A 27,531-nucleotide genomic window follows, 5' to 3' on the forward strand; every position below is an offset into this window, starting at 1 on the left:
ACAAACATTCTTGTTTATTTGTCAGAACTTAACAGGTTTTGTAAAGATGAAGACCAACAAGTGTATGGAACAACAAACATTTAAAAATGATCCTAGTTTCGATAATAGAGTAATATCAATCCTCTAAACTCACAAAGACCCAATTTCCATTTACCAACTTGAACATGAGTACATTGAAAAAAAATAATATCTGCCATTCTCCCCTCCACCATTGGAAATTGTAAAGTTTTCTCTGTTTACGATTAAAATTCCTTAATAGGCAATGTAATTAGTATTGAAGTAGTTTCCAAATAAATCTAAATAAATTGGAAATCTATTTCCGATAAATTAAAAGAAAAATGAGAAAAACTTTAATCTTACAAATGTTTTTTAAAAAATAGAATCGTGCAAAAAGCAAGTAAAAAGCTTTAGTAAAGCACGCCGTATAATTTATGAGCATAGAGATAACCTATCAAGTAGACATTGGACTGACATCTCAAAGTTGATTCACAAATTTAACAAGAGAAAACGCTATAGTCCATGCCATCGGCTATCGAATACCCGATACTAAGCTAAGGGGAGTGCGACTGTTTACAACTACACACCCCGAAACAGCGCCACCTAGCGTCAATTTCTTTATTTGCTTATAACTTTTTAATGGATAACCCGATTTCAACTATTTGTGGCATGAAGATAACACAGAAACACAAAATTGAACGATGCTTGTGACATTTTGAGTTATATGCCCCACATAATTGAACTTACCTCAGGGAAAGAAGTATATGTGCATTGAAATTATTTAAAACAAAAACATAAAATAATTATATTAGGTTTTTGATTACATTTTTTTTATATTGCTTGAGTACATATTAACAAAAAAATAATATTTTTCGTAAACGTTAAGATTAACTTTAAATTAAAAAAAGAACTTTATTTTCATATGAAATAAGTATACAAGGGTGGTCAAAAGTATTTTCACAAAAAAAAAGTTAAATATATTCATAATTTGAACTTACATCTTGTTAACTTTGGCATCAATGGAAAGGTAATTTAAATGCCGTTTGAATGATACAATACATTTCTTAACACATTCAGTACTTATTGAAAAGGACGAATTTGTGTGAAAATGTCCTTTTTGAACTTTTTTCCTCGACTTGAAAACTTAAATTTTTTGATGCAAAAAGTTTCTTCAAACAAAAATAATAGTAACTGCAAAAAGAATTTTTCAAAAATAATTTTGCTTATATTTTTTATGATTTTTTGAAAATGCTTAGAAACATGCATTTTAGGCATATTTTTCTCTTTTTCATACAAATTTTTTCCGACAGTGTCACCTTTAAAAAACCATAAAAAATATAAGCAAAATGATTTTTGAAAAATTCTTTTTGCAGTTACTATTATTTTTGTTTGAAGAAACTTTTTGCATCAAAAAATTTAAGTTTTCAAGTCGAGGAAAAAAGTTCAAAAAGGACATTTTCACACAAATTCGTCCTTTTCAATAAGTACTGAATGTGTTGAGAAATGTATTGTATCATTCAAACGGCATTTAAATTACCTTTCCATTGAGGCCAAAGTTAACAAGATGTAAGTTTAAATTATGAATATATTTAACTTTTTTTTTGTGAAAATACTTTTGACCACCCTTGTATGTGCATACTGCAAGAAAATTCGAAATACAAGTTGAACAATTTTTTATCAATTTTAAATATACTTCCTTATAATTTATATATTTTCCTTTCTTAATAAAAATTTGATTAATCCGGCGTTGAAGTTGCCAAGTCTTGTAGAGTTGTCGGATTTATTTGATCCCATTCCTTGATCAAAGCCTTTTTGAGGTCATTAACTGTGTCGAACTGGCCATTTTTGTAAACTTTATTAGAAAGTATTCCCCAAAGATCTTCTATTGGGTTTAGGTCCGGGCTGATCGCTGGCCATTGCAATAGCGGTATTTTTCTAGCTGCAAGAAAGTCTTTAGTTTTACGAGCTGTGTGGATTGGCACGTTGTCTTGCTGGAATATCCACTCATCCCCATAAAGGTACACAGCAAATTCGGTGAGCACAGTTTCCAGTAACTCTATATAAATTTCTGCATTTGTTCTAGTCGGTATAAAACAAAGTGGAGACTTCCCAGCATACCCAAATCCGGCCCAAACCATTAATGATCCTCCACCGTGATTTCGTTTATAGCAGATCTGTCGTGGTTACCTTTTGTCGCGCCAATACTTTTGACAGGAGTCAGGACCGTCTAAATTAAATTTTTTTTCGTCCGTAAATATAACTTTTTTAAACTCCTCCGACCAAAATTTGTATTGCTCAGCAAATTGTAGACGAGCGGTTATGTGACCCTTTAATAGCCTTGGTACAGCGTCGCGTGAACCATATGTAACCATTTTGTTCTGGTTCAAAATTTGGTTTATATGTCTTTTGGATACGTCAAGATTCAGTTGACCTTTTATCTCCATGCAAGACTTGTTGTCATAAACAGCTAGACGCCGAATTTGTCTCTTGCACCGCTCGTCGATTTCAGTGGGCCTGCCGCTTCGCTTTATTTTTCCATAATTTTCCGGATTTTTAAAGAAGTTACTTATTGTATTCCTGTGCCTATTTAATCTGGCAGCAATATAAGAAATGGTCTGGCCAGATTCAGCCAGTTTTTTAATCATGCCGCGATCTTCCTCTGACAAATGTAAACCACGTGGCATTCTACCGTAAAATCAAACTTAATATTAATTATTTTATTCTACAAGGATAAACAATCTATTTTACTTACGTTCCGCTGATTAAAAAATATTTTTAGATCACACTTCTTAGCTTACTCGCTATCAATAACACAATAATCTCAATTTGCACATATACTTATTTCCTATTAAAAACACAAGTTTCAGCACATGTTATTAAAAACGGTACAACGAATGATGCCCAAAGAGGATGTTTATAAAAGATAAGAATACAAAACTGCATGCTTACAAAAACTGTACCTTCAACTTTAGAGAAAATAAAAGAAAATTAAAAAGTGCACATATACCTATTTCCCTGAGGTATGTTAAATATTTTCGCTGAAACTTAGTCTCAACATATCGGCATTGCTTAAAAAAGTCCCTATCTTGAGCCATAGTCAAAGTCTTTGGAATTTGACGTCAAAATTGGAATTCACAACATTTTCAAAGTTTCTCTTAAAAAAAAAATAAAAAAAGTCATTTTTATTATTCTTGGAATATATTGTCCACTGTTTGCTTTAATTTCGGTTAAAGCTATTTTAAAAAGATATTATGTTGGAGTTGTTATAGCAATAATACCGGTGTTTTTCGTTTTATTGTCTATCCTATATGTTGTAAATTTAAAATAAGTCATGGAACCAAACGAATGTGAAAAAACAAAATTATACTCATTTAAATAGTTTTCGGAATGAAAAATCCGCAAACACAACTTAATTGATTTGAAGTTCTTTTAAACTCGTTTTTTTAGGACAGAAGGCTGCAATAAGTGTTATATTCCAAAGTTTTTCCAATTTTCTTGTTTATTCGCATTATATAGGTTGTAATGACATATTTTAAAGTTGACACCATATAGGAGCAGGTAATATCATACATTCATCCATTGATTCATTCATTTATTTATATCCTAACGCTACTAGTAAGGAATTATATTTATTGCATTAGTCAAATCGGGTTGAGTAAAGAATTTTAAAATAAAATAAATAATTTAAATGAACTACTTAAAAATTGATGAAGTTGTGTTTACAATTTGAGTATATGTTTAAGTTTGCAACTATCTTTAAGCATGCATAAATTCTTTGATTTAAGAGATAAACTGAGCCGCACTTCTGATGGTTCTAAGTGCATGAGGTAGATTGTTTCATGGACGAATAGCATTAATAATGAATTGCCTTCTCGAGCATAAGGTTTTATATCTAGGGACAAGAAAGTTTTGTGTTCTTTGAGATTGGGCTGGAAGAAGTTTCTGCACACAATCTTTTGAAAATAAATTAAGGTCTTAAGTTAAATCCACTGACTGAGGCTAAGGTCAAGAATACTATTAACTAGGTTGGAAGTGTGGTCAGTGCGAAGAAGATTAAACACATAACGGACGATTGAATTACAAGCAACAGTTAATTTTTGCGTATCCTGAGTGTCGCAATGCCCAAAAATCAAGCTGTCTCAGAAGCCCATATACTCGCTGCTTTGGAATAATATTTGCTCCATGTTAACGTGTTATTTAATGTGATACCCAGTTTGCCTGCAGATTATTCATATTTGAGTGGGCTATTGCCAATCATTAAATTCGGGAGTTGCGTAGTGTCGAAGGGTTTTTTGTAAATAACGATACACTTGCTTTTTTTTGGGATTAGACATAGTCCGTTTTCATTGGCCCAGTTATAATTTATGAAAAGCAGGGTATTACACATACTAATACAATCATTAACTTGACATAGAGGCTTACTTACATAGAATTGTACATCATCAGCGTATAAATGGACATCACCAGGATTCATTTTTTTGGGTCAATCGATAGGTATTGATGAGAAGAATACATTTCAGTTTATTTATTCTAGCATCAAAACTGTAGGAGCCACCGTTTTGGGCGGTTTGTGGGCGTTAGAGTGGGCGTGGCACTCTGCTGAAACAAACTTGCGCTGCGTAAGAAGCTCAGGAATCTGCACGCCAAATCTCAATAGCCTAGCTCTCATAGTTTCCGAGATCTCAGCGTTCATCCGGACGGACAGACAGACGGACAGACGGACATGGCTAGATCGACTCGGCTAGTGATCCTGATCAAGAATATATATACTTTGTGGGGTCGGAAACGCTTCCTTCTGCCTGTTACATACTTTCCGACGAATCTAGTATAACCTTTTACTCTACGAGTAACGGGTATAAAAATTTTTGACAAGAAAGGAAGTAGAGATATGGGTCCGAATTCGGTATAGGGACAATTTTCGCGTACTTCCATGCGGAGGGAAAAGTGGATGTGGTAATTGCTGTGTTCACAATGTGTCTAATATGGCTAAGGACTAAAGGTAACAACAATTTATTACAGTTAGGGCTATTGCCATCCAGGCCTTCAGCGTTTGACTTTAGCTTAAGTAAACATTCAAGAACTTCACATTGTCTAACACACATAAAGGTAAATCTATTATCACAGTCTGGTAAGGCATTCAGGTACTTGTTACATATAGCTTCAGGTACATCGAATTGCACAAACTTCCTGTTCAGATCGTTGACGTCCACTTGGTGCTGGGCCAGTGTAGTTAACATCTTTATAATAATTTAAATATGAAAGTGTCAGAATTATAAGCTAAGGTCAAATCATACGTCAGAAAGATGAGGTCATGCTTAGAGAAAACTGGTACAGAGACTTGGTCATACAACGAAATCTTACTAGGGACAGGTATTGGTAAAATGTGTCGGAGTATGTAAATTAACTACGATACGTAGTTGTTGCTGTTGCTACGCAGACGCTTGGTAGATGGAGCCAAATGGAGTCAAAGAAGGAAGGCGGTAAATCGAAGTTTGATTCGCACACACAAATTCATATGCCGGGTTTTATGCACAAAAACCACAAAACAAGTGCAGTTCGAAGTTTGTGATTATTAATTGTTTTAAATCGATTAAGACTTTGCAAGGTCAGTGGCGGTGCAGATTTACAATGTTCACAGTGAGAACACGAGATTGTTCCAATTTTACACCGGAGATTAGATTTTTCGGCCTAAACTACTAGGTATAAACTTAATTTTCTTCGGAGGTTTTAAAAACACGTCCGTTCACAACGAGATACAATTGAATAAAAATAAAAAACGGTTTTAATGCTATAACAAGTCCAATAAAATATCCTTATGAAATCGCTTTAAACCGCTTTTAAACTGTAAAAAAAATGCCCAAAATATCAAAGGGCAAAAATAACCAAATATAAAAAAATCACCATTTTAAACTGAATATAAAAGTTCAATAATTGAAGATTTGTGAAAATACTTGTGTTTAAAAAACAACATTAACTACCAAACATTAGAAGCAATAGAACGAAGTCGTAGATCATTTAACAAATACATTGGATCCTATATATCTGTTGATAAAACAGATTGGGAAACTTGGTTTGAGTATTTAGTCTATTGTTTTTATACAACAACAAAAAAGTTGTATATAAGGATTCATTAAAAAGATCTATTATTTATTTTATTATTACGCATCAAATAGAATCATAATTTGAGCTATCAAAGTAAACACGTTGATCATGTATGGGTTAACCTTATGATATGGTTATGATAACCATAATACTAGCAGCTCCACTATGATTTTTATTTGCAAATGTTAATTGAGAACTTTGATATCAATTTTGGACTCGAAGGTTGTCTGATGTGAATTTGAAGTCATTTTCATGTAAGCATGAAGAATTTTCAAACGCCAGATCATAAAATGCGTTTCCCTCTTATTATGGCGTTATTTACGACTCGTTCTTTCAGTTCACCCAAGCTTTGAAGTCTGGGGAGATTTTTTTTGTCGTCTAGCGCATATTCCATAACGTACTCACAAATATTAAAAAACATTCAACTCGATACGCGGCTTAAAAGGGACCCACTTGCATTCATGCACCTGAGCTTTTAACAGTTATGAGGTCATTGTTGTAAAAAATTCGACGATTCATCCTAACTTATCTTTTGCATTGCTTTTGAAAACGAACTTTTTAACTTGATTACGTAATAAAGACCGCCACTTAACATATTGAAATCGTTGAAAAGTTCTTTAAATAGTTTTTATTGACATTTCCAAAAAGTTAATAAAGTTTGACAGTACTGGCTAAAAGAATATCATGAACCCCCTTACGTTTATCAATACTAAAATTCAAATTTCGGGCTCAAATCCGTTACCGAACTAACATATCAAATTTTGAAAATTAAAATAAATCGATTTTACCATAGATTTTGAACATATTATAGCTTTTTTTTTTTTTTTTTGGAGGCCAACTTTTCAAACTATATAAACAAATATACATACACGAATTACAAATACTTATTACTGACACCATTTTCTGTAAAAGTTTTCTTCAATATTATTATTAGCTTAATTATTATATGTTCACTTGATTAAATAATTTTTATTGATTATTCTAGTAACTTTAAAAACAAAAGTTTCACAACACTGCCCAAGGAAATAACATGAGCCCTTTTACGTTGACCAATACTGAAATTAAAATGTTAGGCGCAAAGCTGTACCGACCTAATATCGCAAATTAGAAAAAATCAAAATAAAATCTATTTTATTATAAATGGTGTCAGACAGTAACTTTGAAATGGTAAACGTCTCGATTTGTGATCGGATTTTTTTGTTTGAATTTTTACGATGTCAACAGACGCCTTAGTTAATAAACTGTTCAATTCTTATACCTCACAAGTCAATTCATTTATTCTGCAAAATTAATGGGTGACATTATAGTTGTAAATTAAAAGATATATATTCTTTTTTGCCTTGTGTATCCTTGCAGATGGTACTAATGTTTTAGTTAGTTAAGAAAATACTTTTAACCCAAATATGCTACTATATATGTTTTTGTATTTACACCTCCCAAAGGAAATGCACTTGTCCTTTTCGAATGGCTACAAAATACTAGTTACAACAAGAAATGCCCTTGCAGTTAAATTATAAAATTTAATTCAAAATTCTTAAAAATACAAAAACTGATATTCCCAATACTATAAGATAATATCTCAAATAACACCAATTTTCCGATCGCTCCTATGGCAGCTATATGATATAGTCGCCTGATTTTGATAAAATTAAATTCGAAATTCAGAACTAATTAAAAAATGTTATTTCCAAGCGTTGGAGGCTATATGTGAAAAAAACCAAAGATATAAAATAAAAAAAAAAAAATTTCGATTATTCCTATGGGAGCTATAAGATATAGTTGACCGATCTGGCTGGTTCCGACTTATATACTACCTGCAAAAGAAAGAAGACTTTTGGAAAAGTTTCAGCCCGACAGCTTTAAAACTGAGAGACAAGTTTGCGTAGAAACGGACGGACATGGCTATATCGACTCGTCTAGTGATGCTGATCAAGAATATATATACTTTATGGGGTCGGAAACGTCTCCTTCACTGCGTTGCAAGCTTCTGACTGAGATCATAATACCCTCGCAAGGATATAATAATTTTTTTATCTTCTTAAAGACCATTTTCTCGGGTGCCGGCTAAAATTCTCAGACTGATAAAGTCAACGTTGGGGAAATTAAGTTTTATTGAGCGTCATTGTGAGAGCTAACTCGAAATCTAAACACATTAGACATGTGCATTAGGGCGGTCCGCATTTGTATGTATATTTTTAAGGTCCTCTCTCATGTGCCTATAAGGTGCGCATTGAGGAATTAAAAGTATACCAAATGAAATTTTTTTAAAAAAAGACGCGTTTTAGGGTCTGCGAATTGGTTTCAAAGCTTATAACTCATACGCACTGTTGAAGTTAATCAAATGTATATGTGTTATATAGGTGGCCCTGACATGGATGGAAAGACGGTTGTGTCTAGTTCTGATTTTAGTTTTCCCTCCATAAACCATTCGGTCTTTGTCGTCAATTTTTTTTCACATTGACCGAGATACGAGAGTTGACAAAGTTGGGAAGGGGATATCGATCTTCTTGAAAAAGTTATGGCTGGAATACATGTCTTATGAGTAATTTTAAACGAAACTTTGAGGACGTTTCGCACGGTCTTAAGGTCAACCGAGAAAACTTTTAATTTTTGAATACATTTTTTGCACACTTTAATCAACCATGTGATGGGGTGAGAACAAGATTTCATTTTTTGGACTGCCCTAATGTGGATGAATGTCATTATGTAATTGAATGTTAATTTTAATGTGTAGCCACATGGATCTGAATAAATTGCGCTTACGTACGACACAGTTACAGTCGAGACATCTCGAAACATTTAGTATTTTTCATATGTTTCAACGTTTTAAACAACTTCAGATGATTTGAAAAACTGCGTGGGCGAAAGGCCTACTATCAATAAAAATGATTATTTTCTGTATTATATAACCAATAGCTTAAAACTATTTTAAAAAAGGAATACGACGAGACTAATACATTACAGTTATAACTTGTTTTCTAGCATGGAAATTGTGGGCGCCACAGGTTTGGGAGGTTTGTGGGCGTTAGAGTGGGCAAACTTATTTTTAGGTCAATCTATAGGTATTGACGAGACCAATACAGCTGCGGCAACAAAAATAGCACCAATGTGTAGGCAATTCTTCTTTGTGCTACAATATGGTCTTTTTTTCAATATTTTTATTCTTTTTGTAAGGGTAAGTAGGGTTACATATCAATTAATTAAAATAAAAGTGGTTACGCCCACAATGCTTATGGTTTTTAAAATTTCGATACATTTATCAAAAAAGTTGTAAATTATGCGGCAACAAAAAAAGCACTATTAACGGTTTTCGGTTTAACACTTCATTTGCTCAGATTTTCTTGGATGTTTTTTGCCTTTTGTACCCGTTAGATTAAAAGGGTATACTAGATTCGTCGGAAAGTATGTAACAGGCAGAAGGAAGCGTTTCCGACCCCATAAAGTATATATATTCTTGATCAGGATCACTAGCCGAGTCGATCTAGCCATGTCCGTCTGTCCGTCTGTCTGCCCGGATGAACGCTGAGATCTCGGAAACTATGGGAGCTAGGCTAATGAGATTTGGCATGCAGATTCCTGAGCTTCTTACGCAGCGCAAGTTTGTTTTAGCAGAGTGCCACGCCCATTCTAACGCCCACAAACCGCACAAAACTGTGGCTTCTACAGTTTTGATGCTAGAATAAAAATTTTAACTGAAATGTATTGTTCTCATCAATACCTATCGATTGACCCAAAAAAAAAAGTTTGCCACGCCCACAAACCGCGAAAACCTGTGGCGCCCACAATTTTCATTCTAGATAAAAAATTTTAACTGAAATGTATTATATATTTCGGGTATAAATATCATAAATCTGTAAATTTACAACGACAAGCGCCGGTTACCAATTAAAAGGCTATCTTCCTATGAGTAATTTGAGACTGTTTTTTTGTGTTTTAAAAAATATAGCCTTAACTTTTTGCCCATACTTTCTTTACATGACATTACCTTTTGGCTGACAAAAATAATTACAAATTATTCGCTTCGAATATTCGAATCTAATTTTACAGTATATCGCTGTTAAGGTTTAGGTTTTCCCATGCCTTCTTATGGTATTAAAATTTAGCAGAAACAAAACAGTTGATTTTAATTTATATTGCACTCACATGTACGAGTATGTATTTCTCTATTCTCTGCAAGAATTTCTGAAATGTACTATTACCCTTTAATATATAAGGCAAACAATTTACGCAACGAATGTAGAAAGTGTATTTAAAAAACCCTTCAGTTGCGAAAAAAAATATATAGCTTCACTAAGCCACACGGTCTTTATTTTAAAGAATATATAGAAAGGGTATATTATTTTATAAGAAGAGTATATTATTATATTGATTAGTTAAAAAAATAATCTTTTCCCACTTTAAGAAAAGTCAAAAATTACCGAAAAAATAATTGCTGGATAGGATGCATAAATTGAAAACTTTAGTCAAATCTTATTTTATAGGTATTATTCTTGTATAGGATGCATAAATCTTATAAAATAAGATTTGACTACAATTTACATTTTCTAACCTTCAGACCTCTTAATCATCTGGCAATGTAAGGATATGTGAACAATTTTCCACGTCAAAATAGAAAAATATTTAAAAAAAAAAAAAAGTGTGTGAAGAACGGTCGAGGAAAACGTTTTGATTGGTTGTCTTAGATTAAGATTAAAATCATATATCATGACAAGTTAAGAAAAAAAAAAAACCGAGCTGTGACCCACTTACATATCCATATCTACCATCCGATAACAGATGATCTGAAGACCTGTGCCTAATCCAACCAAGCATGTTGCTCTGCGTCTTCAATTTTTATATATAAAACTCCGATTCACACAGATCCACCATCTACCATCCGATAACAGCTGATCTGGCTTGTTGAACGAAGCCCGTAGCTTATGCGCCTTCCATTTGTAAATGTTCCCTGTCATTATTGTTTACGTTTTCATAGTGAATTTTTTAATTTTCACTGTGAAGAAGAAAAAACATCACATCCGTTAAAGACCATCAAATTTTACTGGCGGACTAACTGGATAATTTTGGAAAGGCATAACCTTATGGACCATCCGTACAACGGATGGTAAATGGTGGATGGATCGCTGTGGAAAGAGGCTTTAAAAAATGGTTCTTAAAAAAAAGAGCGAATATTAAAATCATTATGTAATGTTTTATAGAACAAATTTCAAAAACATGAATTGAAAAAAAATGCATGTCCTAAATGCGGACAATATTTAAATTGCTTAAAGGGGACCCTTTTTAAAAGTTAGGGATCCTTTAAACATTAAAATAAACCAAAAACATAGTACCACAGCAGCCATTTATCATGCTTGGTCCATTCTATTGACATGTACTTGTTTTTCCATACTAAAGTAAGTCCAATACAAGGGTTACATCAATTATGAATCAGCCTATAATGTTATTTTGAATAAGATAGTGATTCCTAGCCCAAGCTGAATACAAAATATTTTTCAATGAATCTTTCAGCAATAAAATCCGGCCAGGATCACCGCCAAGATAGCAAAGATATAATTCGGTAGTAAAGTCCCTTGTGTACTCACTTGATCATAACCCATCTAAAAATCTTCGATTCTTTTAAAGACTGTTCATGCTGGTAACCTAAAACACCTCAATTCGCTTAGGGATCAGATGAAAAATAGTTCATAAGTTTTGGGTCGACGAAGAGGAGAGCATCGAACACCTCCTATGCTTCTGCCCAGCGCATAACCTAAAGCGCTTTCAAACCCTAGGTAGCTACACACTTCCGAACCTTGCGGCCATTCAGGACGTAAGCATTCAAAAACTACTATGTTTCTTGAGAAAAACAGAATACTTCGCGAAAGCAGATAACCCATGAGCTAGGGAAACGGATCTTTTCAGAAATCATGTGGTATCACAAGGGGCCCATTGTGGCCAAAGTGAGGGGACTAATATTTAGTCTCCAACCACTCCTACCTAACCGAACCTAACCTTTGGGTCCCAATTGCTCTATAACTAGGGTCCTGACCTGGTTATTAATCATCTCCAATTCATTATAGCCAATAGCACTAAGTGTAAGAGTATGTTAAGAAAATAAGCTCTGGTTTGATTGGTTAATACCGCTATACAGAAAAAAACTTACAAATTGTAATTTTTTGATGGTAAGCTCCATTTTTAAAAATAAGTTGTGCTCTTATTTTTATACCCTTGCAGAAGATGATTTCCGCTCCGTCTGTCAGGCTTTCCGTCTGTCTGTTTCTACACACAGTTTTGAAGCTATCGGTATGAATCCTTCCCAAAAGTCTAATTTTATTGCAGAGAGTATATAGGTCGGAACGAGCCGGATCGGTCACCTAATATATGTAGGGCGACCACATAGTCATGCCTGTCAGTCCGTGTGATCGCTGTGATCTTGGAAACAATAAGATTTTTTTAAATTTATTTATTTTATATCTAAGATGCGGTCTGGCGACCACATTTTTATACCCGTTACTCGTAGAGTAAGATTCGCCGGAAAGTATGTAACAGGTAGAAGAAAGCAAATCCGAAGTGTTCGGAATCTAACACTATTTTGTGTCCGCAAAACTAATTTTTCAAAATATTACAAAAAACAATAAACAATTAATTAATTGGCCGCGTTTATTTGTTTTCGCCCTTTTCCCTTTCCCGAATCGCGGGTTAACCCTTTGTCCCATTGCCCATTTCCCATGCGGGCATACTATTTCTTATTAGTAAGTCGTTGTTATTAAAACAATTCAAATTTAATTTTTAAGGCGTTAAATAGACTTTTATGCAAAAACAATCACTATTTCATGTTTTCTTTTCAAAAAACGAACGATATTGACAATATGAACAAAGGAATTGGATAACAATTAATTTTTAATTTCTGACAGACTTAAGAAAAAAGAATCTCGGACAAAACATTTTGGGGTTTTAATTTTTAAAATTACTAAAAATAAATATATTTCAAAATCTATCGTTCAAACGAATCTTTCAAAATGCTGAATAAGTGACAAAAGAATTAAAAAAAATCTTTTCTTAAGACGTGGTTAGCGAAAAAAACGACTAAAACGATTAAATAACCTGAAGAAAATAACTTTTAAGGACCTGCCGGAATATTTTGACTAAACAAAAGTTAATTATACTTATAGCTTAAACATACTTTATGTAAAATGTTTTAAAATGTGTATTATAGCCATATTTTGCTCTTTATACCCGTTAATCGTAGAGTAAAAGGGTATACTAGGTTCGTCGGAAAGTATGTAACAGGTAGAAACGCTACCTTCCGACCCCACAAAATATATACATATATTTATGATCAGGATCATAACTAAATAACTATAACCGTCTGTCCGTCTGTCTGTCCGCCCGGATGAACACCGAGATGTCGGAAACTACAAAAGCTAGAAAGTTGGGATTTGGTAGGTAGATCTCTGAGCTTCTTGTGCAGTCCACAAACTTAAAAAATATCGTAAGTATGAACGCGGACATTTCGGAAACTATTAAAGACAAAGAATGGGGATTTGATTTAGATTCCGTAGCCTTGTACGCAGCGCAAGTTTGTTACGCGAATATGCCACGCCCACTCTAACGCCCACAAGCCGCCCAAATCTGTGGCGCCCACAATTTTTTTTTTTTTTTTGTTTTTATATTAATGATGGACGTTGATGCACTACGAGCAGTACAAACAACGACACCAAGCACGTGCTTGTTACGCGCGGGCCCTTTTATCAATTTGGGCAAAAAATACGAGTTCGCGAGGAAGATACAAAAAACAAATAGAGACGGGACACAAATGAAAATAAAAGAAGCATCTAAGAATGAAGCAAATGAGTTAAAATATTAGTTTTTAATACCGGGATAGAAGTTGAAGTGCAAATTAAATGATAAAGGTTGTTATAATTATTACATAGAACGCGAAAGGGCTCGTGCAGACAAAAATTATATGTACATCGTGGCAAATTTAGGGGATAATAATTTCGTGTTAGTCTAACAGGAACATTGAAAGCTAGGCGGTTTACAAGTTCTACAGAATCAATATCACCTCTTATAAGATTTTGCATAAAAATAGTACCAAGCATTGTTCTACGATTTGCAAGGGTAGGTAAATTAAGGGGGGCACTCTATGAAATGGGTTCAAAAATTCGATTTTTTTTTATTGCTTTAATCGATAGATATATTATCTGAGAACATAATTGCAAAGTTTCAAAGTCTAATTCCTATTACTTTCGGAGATATAATTTCTAGAATTTGCTCGTGCATAGTCATGCCAGGTGTTCGTTACTACAGCGTCGCGCGTTTTCTCAAAACCACGTTTTTAGAGTCCGTCTTCACGATAAAAAAAAAAACCATTGAACCGATTTTCAAAAATGAACACTCATTTTGTAGGATATTGAACAGAAAAGTGCATGAACCACATAAATGCATGAAAAAAATTTTTTTTTCAATGTTTTTTCAATAAAAACAACAGAGCCAAAATTCACTTTTTTGTTTTTATATGGTTTTGTTGCTAATTTTAAAAAATTTCAATAGTTTTTAAAGTTCATGCACTTGAGACAAGCCTGCTGATTAATTTGATATATAATTTGTATGTTTCAGACTTCAACTTGAGACGATATCGTGAGGACGGGGAGACTTTTTTAAAACCAGCCGTGGGCGATGTTCAATATGTCCGCCATTTTTAATTTTTTTTACAAACAAAACCTTGTTTTCCTAACTTCAGACTTATGTCTAAAGATATTGTAAACGGGAATATCCTGTGTTTTTTGGTTGATTTACAATAAAAAGAAGAAAACTGACAATCTTTTCTGCCGTTTCATAGAGTGCCCCCCTTAAGCAATAGTAATCTACTCTGATAGGAAGGTAGCCTTATGTTTTGATCCCAGTTCAAACTACGAAGGGCAAAAAGAAGAATTTTTTTTGTACCGACTCAATACGGTCAATATGCACTTGATATTGTGGACTCCAAACCGAAGAACAATATTCCAAAATAGGACGGACAAGGGAGGTAAATAATAATTTGGTTGTATAAGGGTCATCAAATTCTTTTGACCAACGCTTTATAAACCCAAGAACACTCATGGCCTTGCTGACAGTGGACATTATGTGGCAGTCAAATTTAAGTTTTGGGTCCAGAAGAACGCCTAAGTCATTAACTGAATATATACGGTCGAGTGGCGTTTTTTGAAGAGAGTAACTAACAAAAGTAGGAGTACCCCTATGAAAAGTCATAACGTTGCATTTAAGGCAGTTCAAATTTAAAAGGTTATACTCATACCATCCCTGAAAACAATCAATATCTGGCTGTAAGTTGAAACCCGACGTTATATCATTATGTGATAAACAAAGCTTAACATCATCAGCATAAATTAGTACACGAGAGTGTGCTATGATAGAGGGAAGATCGTTAATAAACAAAGTAAACAGCAAAGGGCCCAAATGACTACCCTGAGGCACTCCAGATGTCACATAGATCAGTTTTGAGGCAGCGTTCTTGAATATAACCCTCTGAGTCCTACCATTCAAATAACTTGAAATCCAAGTTAATAGATTACATGGAAACCCAAGCTGATTTAATTTGAATAAGAGAAGAGAGTGGTTGACAGAGTCAAAGGCCTTACTAAAATCTGTGTATATAACGTCAGTCTGAATTTTATTCTTAAATCCATTTATTACAATAGATGACAATTCCAGAAGGTTGGTGGTGGTCGATCTTCGCTTAACAAAACCATGCTGACACGGTGATATTAGCGAGGAACCTAAATGTTGCAAATGAGAAGTAATAATACGTTCAAATGCTTTAGGAATTGCCGACAATTTAGAAATACCTCTGTAATTCTGGGCATCCGCCTTCGCACCCTTTTTGTGAAGTGGAATGATAAAAGAGTCCTTCCAGATAGTAGGAAAAACTGACGATGAAATAGACAAATTAAAAAGTTTAAGAATCGGTTTACATATGGTTGACGCACAAAACTTAAGCACACACCCGGGGAGTCCATCAGGACCGGGAGAATAAGTTGGCGTTGTTTTTTCTAAGTCTCTTACGAGAGAAATTTCCGTAATTTCAGGGGTAAAGATGCAATTTGCCTTATTTAAGGGATTAGGGTAGTTAGAATTTGACCAAGCAGCCGAACTATAAGTAGTTTGGAAAAACTCGGCAAATAAATCAGCAATTTCAGAATCCGTCGATGCCTCCATTGAGTTAAAACGTACCGATGAAGGCAATGCTGACGACTTACGCTTGGCATTGACAAAGTTATAACACTGCTTCGGATCATTTGAAAATTCAAATTTACATCGACTTAAATACATAGAATAGCAATGACTATTGAGAACATTAAAATCCGATCGAGCCACCACATATTTCGAAAAATCAGATGGCTTACCCGATTTCTTATACTTTTTATAAGTGTTTGTCTTAAGGTTTTTAAGTCTTTGAAGCGCATTGGTAAACCAAGGTGGCCTGTTTGTCTTTGAAGGAAACCTATCAGGAACGCATTCATTAAAAAAGGTATTTAACACTATATAGAAGTGTTCAGTGGCACTTTCAATATCCATACAATTGTACAATTCTGTCCAATTATATTGAGAAATCATGTCGTTAAGTTTTTTATAGTTACATTTTCGGAAACATCTCACTTTAGTTTGAGAAACTAAAGGAGAGAGGGTATCAACGCATGGGAGGCAGATTGTCAATTCCATTGTTGGATGATATCGGTCTTCAGGTACAACAAGAGCGTCAATTCTAGATACCGTGACTTCAGACGGGTCTGAAACAAACACAAGATCTAGTTGTCTATTTAATGAATTCCGTATAAAGCTTACTTGCTGTAACGATAATTCTAGAAGACCATCTACAAAATCATGGGCGGATAGAGGTATAGCAACTAGTGAGTCAGTAGGAGGAGACCAAGAAATATCAGGGAGATTAAAGTCACCCAAAACAATCAAAAGGTCACTGTTAGAAAGAAGGGATAGAACTGATTTTATCGCAGACAGGTGGTGCTCATAAATTATTAAATCAGAGCCAGGTGGAATATAGGAACATGTAACAAATATTGAGAATGATTGCAAGGAAACTTTCACACTAACAAATTCAATTTCATTTGGAGTATCAGAGTGAATTCTCTCGGATGTTAGGCTAGTGCTAACGGCAATCAGCACACCGCCTCCCCTACGTGAGGTCCTATGGGCATTAAAATTGTTTGACAGAACTTCATTGTCAGATATCTCTGGTTTCAGCCAAGTATCCGTAAAAGCCAAAATATCAGCAGTAAATGCAGAGGAGTCAGCATAAAGCTTGGGTAGCTTCATATTTAGTCCCCTAACATTTTGATAAGCCAAAAATAAATTTTTTAGTTTTTTGGCGCAGTGGAAGGTCTGTTATTTGTTCTCGGTTTATTGGGAACAAATTCTTTTATTACTAAATCATCATTAAGCCAAAAGCTTTCAGAAAGTAGTACCTTAAACACATCAGGCGGAGCAAATATTTTAAAAGACGATATACTACGAGCATATGAAAATTTAAATTGTTCAACTGAAATATTCTCGGATGGGAATTTTTCACGAATAAATTCCAAAACATCCTCAGATGTGGTATCTGGGGTGAATCTCGAAACAAATAATTGTTTTCTATGTGGAACAACTGATAATTTCTTAGGTCCCCCAGTAGCAGATTGCACCTCACTAAGCTGAGAGCCAGAAACGGTAACTTCTGTACCTATAGGTACGGTCGGCACCGTAGCCGGCACTGAAGATTTTTTTACCACCCGACTTCGAGAAGCAGTGACTTCACCTGAAACAGCTGTATCCATAGGCGCAGTAGGTTCACTTACCACAGTGTCAACAGAGACTGCTGCAGCCACCAAGTTCGGATTTTGGGTGGATACCGTGACCGTATTAACTGCCGCTAAGCTGGTTTTTTTACGTTTAGGCGACTAGCCGAGTCGATCTAGCCATGTCCGTCTGTCCGTCTGTCTGTCCGGATGAACTCTGAGATCTCGGAAACTATGAGAGCTAGGCTATTGAGATTTGGCGTACAGATTCCTGAGCTTCTTACGCAGCGCAAGTTTGTTTCAGTAGACTGCCACGCCCACTCTAACGCCCACAAACCGCCCAAAACTGTAACTCCTACAGTTTTGATGCTAGATAGAAAATTTTAACTGAAATGTATTGTTCTCATCAATACCTATCGATTGACCTAAAAAAAAGTTTGCCACGCCCACTTAAACGCCCACAAACCGCGAAAACCTGTGACGCCCACAATTTGCATGCTTGATAAAAAATTTTAACTGAAATGTATTGGTGTCGTCAATACCTATCGATTGAAATTTGCCACGCCCACTCTAACGCCCATAACGCTTTAATCTGTCTACCGCCGGTAGGTGGCGCATTTTAATCTCGCTTTGCTGCTTGCATATCTCCATTTCCCTTTGAGTAACGGGTATCTGATAGTCGAGGTACTCGACTATTGCGTTCTTCCTTGTTTATTATTAAATTGGGCACAAACGGAATTGAACCCCTCATTGAGCTGATTAAAAGCACCAGAGAGATTCAAAAGGCTGTCTCGAGTGTGCTTCATAAAGCCGCTCATCTCAACAACCATTTCCTTGCAGGATCCACATGACCACATGAGTCCAGAATTTTGATCAATGAAGTCTTTGACTCTACCAGTAAATCCTGCGCATTTAACGTGCATCATCGATTCGCAGAGCCAACAGAAAATAAATGGGTCTTTAGTTGAAGACGAAAGAGTAAAATTGTTCTTAGAGCAGACAAGAGCCATTTTAAGGAAATTAAATAAAATAAAATAATATATGAAAAATACCTCAAGTAAATTTGGCACTGGGATCAAATTCCAAAACCACAAAGGCACAAAACACGAAAAAAAATAAGAGCGCGAGATCGCGTATTAATTTAAATGTAAGAGAGCACGAGAGAATAAATCTTCTATCGACTGAGCGTTGCTTGTGGGACACTGACAACTTTACGCAGGAACAGTTACAATGTAAAGCAAGCAAGAGAGAGAGAGAGAGAGAGACAAGAGAATAGCACACCAAAAGTCTACCAGAAATTTGGTAGGTTCAGAGAGAGTTTAAGTTACAGTTGTAATATAGAGCGGGAGAGAGAGTGAGAATCAAAGAGTTTTAGCAAGTTTAGTGAGTATAAAAATTACACTAACAAAGCTAGGAGATTAAACAAATCTAATATAAATGTTAAAATAACTATAATCACTGGGAGATCTAGTAAAAACACTAAACACACTAACCCAGCGGTTAGGTTGTTAATAAACAAACAAAAACACTCGCAAAAAATCACAGAATAGACAAAAATTCAGAGCACAAGAGTAAACACAACCGTTCACAAGCGACGCTAAATCGAAAATCATGCTAGATAAAACATTTTAACTGAAATGTATGTCTCGTCATTACCTATCGATTAACCCCAAAAAAAAGTTTGACACGCCCACTCTAACACCCATAACGCTTAAATCTGTCTACCGCCCACATAACCATATATTGAGATCGCAGGTAGGTAGCGCATTTCAGTCTCGCTTTGCTTTGCATATCTCCATTTCCCTTTGGTCTCTTTAGCTGTGTAACGGGCACCGGATAGTCGAGGTACTCGACGGTAGCGTTCTTCTTTGCTTTCATACTACATTTTTCCGAGATAGTACAAAATATGAGCAGATTTTTAAAAAAATCATTTGCAGTTACTATTAATTTTCTTTGAAAAAATTTTTAGCACCAAAAAATGTTTTGTTTTGACAAAAATTCGACATTTTTATTGAGTGCTAAATGGGTTAAGAAAAGTGTTGAATCATTCAAACAGAATTTAAATGACCTTTTCAATGATGTCAAAATGTACACGAAGCAGGTTCAAATTATGAGTATATTTAACTTTTGTTTCTTCAAAATACTTATGCCTACTAGTGTATATCTTCTAAATTATTGGTACGATCGAATTTGGGAATTTTTTTTCGTTTATGTGAAGTAATAAAAAAATATTATATACTGGAGTAGAAGAGAATATGATTAAAAACAAGAAAGAAAGGTAACTTCGGCAAGCCGAAGTTTGTATACCCTTGCAGTTATAATTATTAAATTTAAAAATAAAAAAAATTATATTCCCAATAGTATAAGATAATATGGCTCATATAATTTGTTTCATATAATTTTCCCACCAATTTTACGATCGTTCCTATGGAAGCTGTATGATATAGTCGTCCGATTTTGATAAAATTAAATTCGGAATTCAGAACTAATTAAAAAATGTTATTTCCACGCGTAGGAGGTTTTATGTTAAAAACGCCGAAGCTATAATTTGTTTCATATAATTTTCCCACCAATTTTCCGATCGCTCCGATGGCAGCTATATGATATAGTCGTCCGATTTTGATAAAATTAAATTCGAAATTCAAAACTAATTGAAAAATGTTATTTCCAAGCGTAGGAGGTCTCCTTCACTGCGTTGCAAACTTCTGACGGAAATCAACATACCCCCTGCAAGGGTATAAAAACGAATTTCCAATTATTTTCCATTACTTATATATATTTTTTTAAAATTGTATTCGAAATTCTAATAAAAGAACATTTTTGGTAAAACACAGACGCTACAAATTGACTTATGTACTATCTGGAACATAAATAAGATAATTGGGACAGTTTCATCCCGATTGCTTTAAAACTAAGAGACTAGCTTGCGTAGGAACGGACAGACGGGCATGGGCACTATGGGGTCAGAAACGTCTCCTTCTACCTGTTACATACTTTCCGACGAATCTTGTATACCGTTTTACTCTACGAATAACGAGTAACTAAAATATTCCACATTTTCCAAGTCGATTCACTTGTTTATTATAATTGTAAGCTAAAACATATATGACCTAAATTTGTTAAACGCAACTCGAAATATAACTAAACCCTAAAAAAATTTAATTAAAAGGCTTAAAAAATAACATCTTCCGCCTTTTTTTATATTTTTAATCTAATAAAATGAATACGAATAGTAAGACATAGATACATTTCCGCTGGGCTCACACTCCGATTCTTTTCTAAGTCCACGTATTATTGGGGCCCTGATTATGAACAAACATTTTTTTGGACGAAATTCGATTTCCCGAAAAATAGTGATTATGATTTATGATTTTTTTTTGATTTCTCTCAAAGTCAAAACTATTTTAGACATAACTGAAATATATTAATAATACGCACCATTTTGTTATTTTCATTTTATCTTCCAACTTTTACCTCTATTATTATATATCATTTACATTTTATTCTTATAAACTGTTAATTGTTTATAGTTTTGTGTTTTTCTTGAAAACCATGTTTCCTACATTTCCATTTTTGCATGTATAATAATAATTAAAAAGTAAAAATGTTTGAAGATTTCTTCATATAACTCGAATAACGGTTTTTACTATATTTTTTTCAAGAAAGCAATATTTGCTCCAACTTTGATTGTTTTTCAAGTATTAAAGGATCCCAAAATACGTGCATATGGAGAGTTTAAACAAAATCGGTGGTTTGGAGCTAAACGGAAGTTCACCCTTTTACCGTAACTGCTAAATAAATATATCTTTAATTGACATTACTAATTTTTATGAAAAGTATAACCTGCTTTTCTCTTATTACTTGAATTTCATCTTTTAGCACGATCTTACCATTTTGCATGTTTGGGGAATTTGTTTGAAGATTAGATAATTGTGACCCATGTTGCTGCTGAGGCTGTGCTACAGCTCCTACGATAGCTGCCACTGTGGGAGCTGTTGTTGGTTGCTGCTGTAGTACTGGACCATTTTCTGGTAGTGCTGAAAGGACAAATCTTTAAGTAAGAACTTTTCGTATGTCTGGTTTGTCGTCCTACATGTATTGTGTTTTGCTACTGCAGCAAATGCAATTGTTGGTGTTGCTTGGATCACAGATGGGGCTTGGAGATTGACACTGATCGTTGCCGAACCGGCATTAGATGCAGCTTCTGTGGCGGCATTAGATGCACCTGCTGTGGCGGCTGCAATATTGGAGCCGCTCTGGCCAGGCGTTGGAGCATGTGGCTGTACTGCAGGAATATGACCACTGGATGTTGTTTGTGCTGCTCCCGTCCCTGTGGAGTTGAAATTTCCACTGCTACCGTTTTGCGACTGAAGTGTAGAGGCTGCGATGAGTGAAGATGCTGTGGACAGCTGTGGCTGGATTTTGCTGGGAGTTGAACTGGCAATCTTATTGACTTGAACTGCATACGAATTTACGGTAAATATAAGAGTCATTCAACTACTACATACTATCTCCAAAAACTTACCCTCACTACTCAAAGGCGGCTTGGCCGTCGCTCGTACGGGTGTTGGCTTAATAAGGTGCTGTGGCTGTGGCTACAAACAGAAGTAAACCATTTATTGCGTAATTTTTATATATTTATACATACTTTCGATTTGCTGCTGGCATTGCTTTCGCTGATCTTGTTACGTTTATCACCAACCCCTCCTCCACCACAATTTATAGCAACTGTGCCACATGCTGCTTCTATAGTCGTGGTGACCGATGATGTGGTTGTTTCGCTCGCATTGCCTCCGGTGTTGCCATTTGACGTCGTCGCCTGCTGCTGCTGGAACGGTGCTGCGCTGCTGCCACTACTAGACAGTGGCTGCGACGGAGTGTTCAAAATTTGTTGAACCGTGACGGGTGACTGTGATGGACTGCCGCCGGAGGTAACGCTACTTGGGGACCCGCTTGTCTCGTTACTGTTGTTACTGTCTGTCGTGGCCGTTCCGCTAAGCTCAACTTCGTCGAGTCCGATAATATCATCATAGATGAACTCATTTTCTTCAAAGTCCGGCTCTTGAGATGAATCAATGTAGTATTCGACGTCGTCTTTGATCTTGTTCACCTGTTCTGCTTCGACCCCGTCGTTGTCGAGCAGCCTAAGCAGAGTCTCCAGTTTTGTTATATGGAATTTATGCCGGTCCAGCTTCCCTCTCAAGTCATCCATTCGCTCTTGTTTGTCACGATCCAATCGTTTCTTTTTACCTGCCAGCAACGATTCGATCTCACTCTCATACTGGTCAATTTGTATTTGAAGTGAACTTATTGAACTGGTTAACCAATTGCGGGCGTCATCTTTGATCCGCTGGGCAGGATCCATCTTTTGTGCAGCGCCCAAACCTTCCTTGGAGTAGGCTTTTGTTTTTGTCTCGCGCTCCACCACTTTAAAGCGTTCCATTTGCTGGAAATAAATAATTCATAATGCATACTAAAAAAAAAAATGGTAGAACCTACGGTTTCAATGAGCCTACGATTTTCAAGAAGCGAGCTTTTATCCTTGATTTCGGCCGATGCAATCCATGATTTGATCTGATCGCGCAATCGCTGCAGCTTCTTAATTTCCTTTTTAAGATCTGCCTCGTACTTTTCTTGCAGATGTTTTTGCTGATAGAGATGACATATCGATTTTTTAATCGGCAAACAATATTACTAAAATTTGTAGACTTTTTAACTCACCTTTTGATTGGTGTTTGTAGCATTGTGTACTTTTTTCCAAATATCCTCAAACGTTTCAACACCCTCTGCTACCTTTTTTAAACATCGATCAATTTCGCCTAGTCAAAAGATTAAGTTTATAGTTTCAGATATTGGAACCACTCTCAAAAGGAAGTTTTGTTTACCTTGCAGTTTTCTCGTTGCAGCCATAGCTATGTGTTCTCTTGTGGATTTTGGTGACGCAAAAAGACAGACATAGTCTGCTGTTAGATGTGGCGGTGATTTGGTTACAATACCCTGTTTGTCTGGACAAGAGATGGTGGAAAATTGGAGCGTTCAACTGGGTGCGCATGCACGCACACAACTAACGCGGCGTGGCGTCGAAATATTCTGAGATTCGACACTTCAGTTTCGTAGAGGCGCGCAAATCACCGTGCACCCAGGTCAATGGAAAGTCTTACAGGAAAAGGCAGATGGTCAGCTCCTGGACCATGAATATTTACCTTGGGTCAGCCGCAACCCTTCCCCCAATACCAACAGACTAATAATCTCGGTCGTCGATCTTATTCTGCTTTATAGAGATACTAGGTCGTCGTCCGTAAATATAAGATTTTTGATTTTTAGCTTAACGAACAGCTCTGCGATATGGAGGCGCACAACGTAGCAATTCCGCTCCGTAGTTTTGATATTGATATTCACATTAACTATGTGCTTTGGCTCAACAAATGCATAGATTTATGCATTCAAACATTTAAATACACTCATAAAAACTTGTCGCTTGCTTTTGGTCTTTTCTTCTTGGCATATTCCGCCATCTTGGAATATATACCAATAGTACATTAAATACCACATATCTATATATCGATTACATTGCTTGCTGGCACTGAACTAAGGCACCTTATACTCTTTGCATACAGCTCAAAAGAGTTGTAGCGGCATACTCCCACCAGCAACCACTGTTGCCCAAGAAATATGGAAACGCCAGGTGAACTATTTATACATAATTATTTGTTGGGTGAACAAATTAGATGATTCAATTTACAGTTTAAAGCCTAGTACTCAGATCGGCTAAGAGTTTACTAGTCGAAAAATCTTATTCTTTGTAGTGTGACCGAAGTTTTCAAAGTTCACCCGCAATGCATGTTGCATGTCAAGCCGATGGGCTTGTTGCCAAACGGAAAACAAATCAATTGGAGCAATTTAAAAAAGAAGAGTCTGCTGGTGCACAAAATCAAAATAAATGAAATGTTCAACGAACGTTTTTATTTATGTAAATTAGAAGTTTAAGGCTTCCTTCTCGTCCCACGGATGCTTCGCCATCTTTCCCGCGCCATCTGTAGTCCAGCTCCAAGTCCCAATAGGCTGGCCAATAATGGCGAGTGATGGCTCCTCCAGCTGTCGCTAAGCGGGCGACCTTATTTTTTTTTGGAGGTGGAGTCTTCAATGGAGAGCTGGTCGGAGATCGAGCGGTGTCCCATGTTCCTTCCCACTGGGATTCTCTAGTGGATCTCCTTCAGCACTTCAACTATTCTGCGGATTTGCCCCGTTGTGGTATTGCTTCCTGTCGGTCAAGTCCCACAATAATGGGCAACAGCTTGGATTAGGCGTCCTTTTTCATCTGCACTGACCTCCTTTAGCCGTTTTTGGTGTTTTTCTTCCATTTTTCATTTTTAAATTCCCCACCACTTCTGCACAAATACCTCCAAAGATTGAATTTCTTATTCTTTGGGCCGCGGCTAACGGCGTTCATCGAAAATTCACTCTCTAAATCTGGTATTTTTTCTGGTATTTCCTTAGCTCATCTGAGTACCGCGCGGAAAAACAGACCCGACGAAAAGCTTTAGCAGCCTGTTTGCCTCTCGCTCACTCCTATGGTGTGCTCACGGCTTTCGTCGATGTGAGTACTAGGCTTAAGCCTAGTATTCAACCTAACAAAAAGTCGTACAAACCCAAAAACTTTATATAAAAAAAACGACACAACATAATTATTGTAATAATAATTTGTAATAATTTGTATTTGAACTTGCCAAGAAGGACAAACGCTGGAGGTTGATTATTTTCTTAAAAATCGAGCATATCAATATTTCTTTTCAAGATGATATGTCAATTTTTTAATCGGCAAACAATATAACTACAATTTTTAGACTGATTGGTGTTTGTCGCACTGAGTACCTTTTTCCAAATATCCTCAAACGTTTCGACACCCTCTGCTACCTTTTTTAAACATCGATCAATTTCGCCTGGTCAAAAGATTAAGTTAATAGTTTTAGATATACGCTGGACTTTAACCATTTTTTTAAAAATCGAGCATACTAATATTTCTTTTTAAGATGAGATCAATTGCTGGGATCTCCGCCGTTGGAAGACTCCTTGGGCCAGCACCAACAATAAATTCCTTAGAGCGGCGCGATTGCAGTTCAAAAGCATTCCCTTCTAAAAAAAATCACTAAACGTCAAAGACAAAAACTACTTTACCTTGTAAAAAATACTGAATGAAAACATTGGAATACCAACTCAATTTGTGTGTGCGGGCCCATTTTCCGCTGCAGCGAGTTGTTGCGACTTTTTCCTATATTTTTCCTACTCGTGCATTTCTTATGGAGGAAAAATTCGCTGAAGAGGAATTTGGTCACTTCTGCGAAATCCCCCTCTGTGTGAATAGGGTATAAGCACCTGTACGTAAGCTTGAAATTTTGTTATATGTTTCAATTTAAGCCTAGTACTCAGATCGACGAAAACCGCGAGCTAACCATAGGAGTGAGCGAGAGGCAAATATCCGGCTAACGTTTTTCGTCGGGTCTGTTTTTCAGCGCGGTACTCAGATAAGCTAAGGAAATACCAGAAAAAATACCAGATTTCGCGTGTGAATTTTCGATGAACGCCGTTAGCAGCGGCCCAAAGAATAAGAAAATATGGAAACTAAAAATTAAAAATGGAAGGAAAACCACAAAGTCGGATGCAGGGTGTTAGAGTAGATGAAATAGGACGCCAAATCTAAGCTTATGCCCTTTATTTTGGGATTTCTCAGACAGGAAGCAATTCCACAAAAGGGGCAAATTCGCAGAATAGTTGAAGTGCTGGAGAAGATCCACTAGAGAATCCCAGTGGGAAGGTACATGCCGAGTGGGATTTCGATCTCTACATGGACATCCTGCCGGTCACGCCCTCGCAAAGAAAGTAAGATCTGGCCAAAAGAATTTGGTTGCGTTTTACTAATAGAAGTATCTTTTTAGCAGAACCACCAGTAATACGACCTCCGACGACCTCTCCATTAGGACTCCGGACATTACCACCACCAGCTACTTGGCAGCTTAGGCGGAGCTGGAGGACCCGCTGGCTTCTATAGGGAGGACGAAAATAGGGCGCCCGCTAAGGAACAGTTGGAGAAGCCCTAGCCAGCCACTGCCAGGATACTGGGCGACTTTCTGCAGCATCAACCCCGCTCCCAATCCGGCTCCCACTTCTTAAGGTCCAATATGCCCATTGGGTCTCGGAGCTGGACTGCGGTGGCGCGGGAAAGATGGCGAAGCATCCATGGGACGAGAAAGAAGCTTCAAACTACTAATTTACATAAATAAAAACATTCGTTGATTATTCCACTTATTTTTATATAAATTTCTTTTTGTACCAGCAGATTCCTCCTTTTTAAATTTCTCCAATTGATTTCTTTTCCGTTTGGCAACAAGCCCAGCCGCTTAACAGTAAGACCATGCTACATGCATTGCGGGTGAACTTTGAAAACTTCGGTCACACTACAAAGAATAAGATTTTTCGACTAGTGAAACTCTTAGCCGATCTGAGTACTAGGCTATAAGGTGAAAAGTGAAAAAAGTGTGTAACAAAATAATAAAGTATTATTAAATTTTATTCCTTTGGTTAGTATTTCTATAAAGTAAAACAGGATTCATAAATTCGTATCACATAAGTCTCTTCTGGTGAAATTCAGGTGGAACATCAATAA

General features: G+C 36.0%; 1 protein-coding gene and 1 long non-coding RNA gene across 7 annotated transcripts in view; one reads left to right on the forward strand and one right to left on the reverse strand.

The window, feature by feature from the left end:
• Not3 (CCR4-associated factor Not3) overlaps positions 1–24,385 on the reverse strand; it is a 33,021-nt gene extending 8,636 nt beyond the window's left edge. Inside the window, exons 1-9 of one of the 5 annotated variants that reach the window (XM_070998761.1) lie at positions 23,756–24,385; positions 23,592–23,689; positions 23,370–23,519; positions 22,519–23,316; positions 22,396–22,465; positions 21,964–22,329; positions 21,761–21,907; positions 15,924–16,004; positions 14,968–15,854 (exon numbers count right to left, since the gene is read on the reverse strand). In XM_070998761.1, coding sequence (XP_070854862.1) covers positions 14,983–15,854; positions 15,924–16,004; positions 21,761–21,907; positions 21,964–22,329; positions 22,396–22,465; positions 22,519–23,316; positions 23,370–23,519; positions 23,592–23,689; positions 23,756–23,780 — 2,607 coding nt within the window. In that variant the 5' untranslated portion in view covers positions 23,781–24,385 and the 3' untranslated portion in view covers positions 14,968–14,982. Of the gene's footprint in view, positions 1–14,967; positions 16,005–16,715; positions 16,866–21,760; positions 21,908–21,963; positions 22,330–22,395; positions 22,466–22,518; positions 23,317–23,369; positions 23,520–23,591; positions 23,690–23,755 lie in introns of those variants that run through there. The other 4 variants (XM_070998759.1, XM_070998758.1, XM_070998760.1 and 1 more) reach the window with 4 other exon arrangements.
• A 71-nt stretch (positions 24,386–24,456) lies between these two features.
• On the forward strand, positions 24,457–27,173 carry LOC139354520 (uncharacterized). 2 transcript variants are annotated; one of them, XR_011605484.1, is made up of 3 exons: positions 24,457–24,555; positions 24,615–26,747; positions 26,804–27,173. It is a non-coding gene; the product is annotated as an uncharacterized lncRNA (long non-coding RNA). The 2 variants fall into 2 exon arrangements; XR_011605485.1 differs by lacking the exon at positions 24,457–24,555 and having other exon boundaries at positions 24,667–26,747; positions 26,807–27,173.
• Positions 27,174–27,531: the final 358 nt, after the last annotated feature.

The sequence above is a fragment of the Drosophila suzukii genome, assembly GCF_043229965.1.
Source record: "Drosophila suzukii chromosome 2 unlocalized genomic scaffold, CBGP_Dsuzu_IsoJpt1.0 scf_2c, whole genome shotgun sequence".
Lineage (NCBI taxonomy): Eukaryota > Metazoa > Arthropoda > Insecta > Diptera > Drosophilidae > Drosophila > Drosophila suzukii.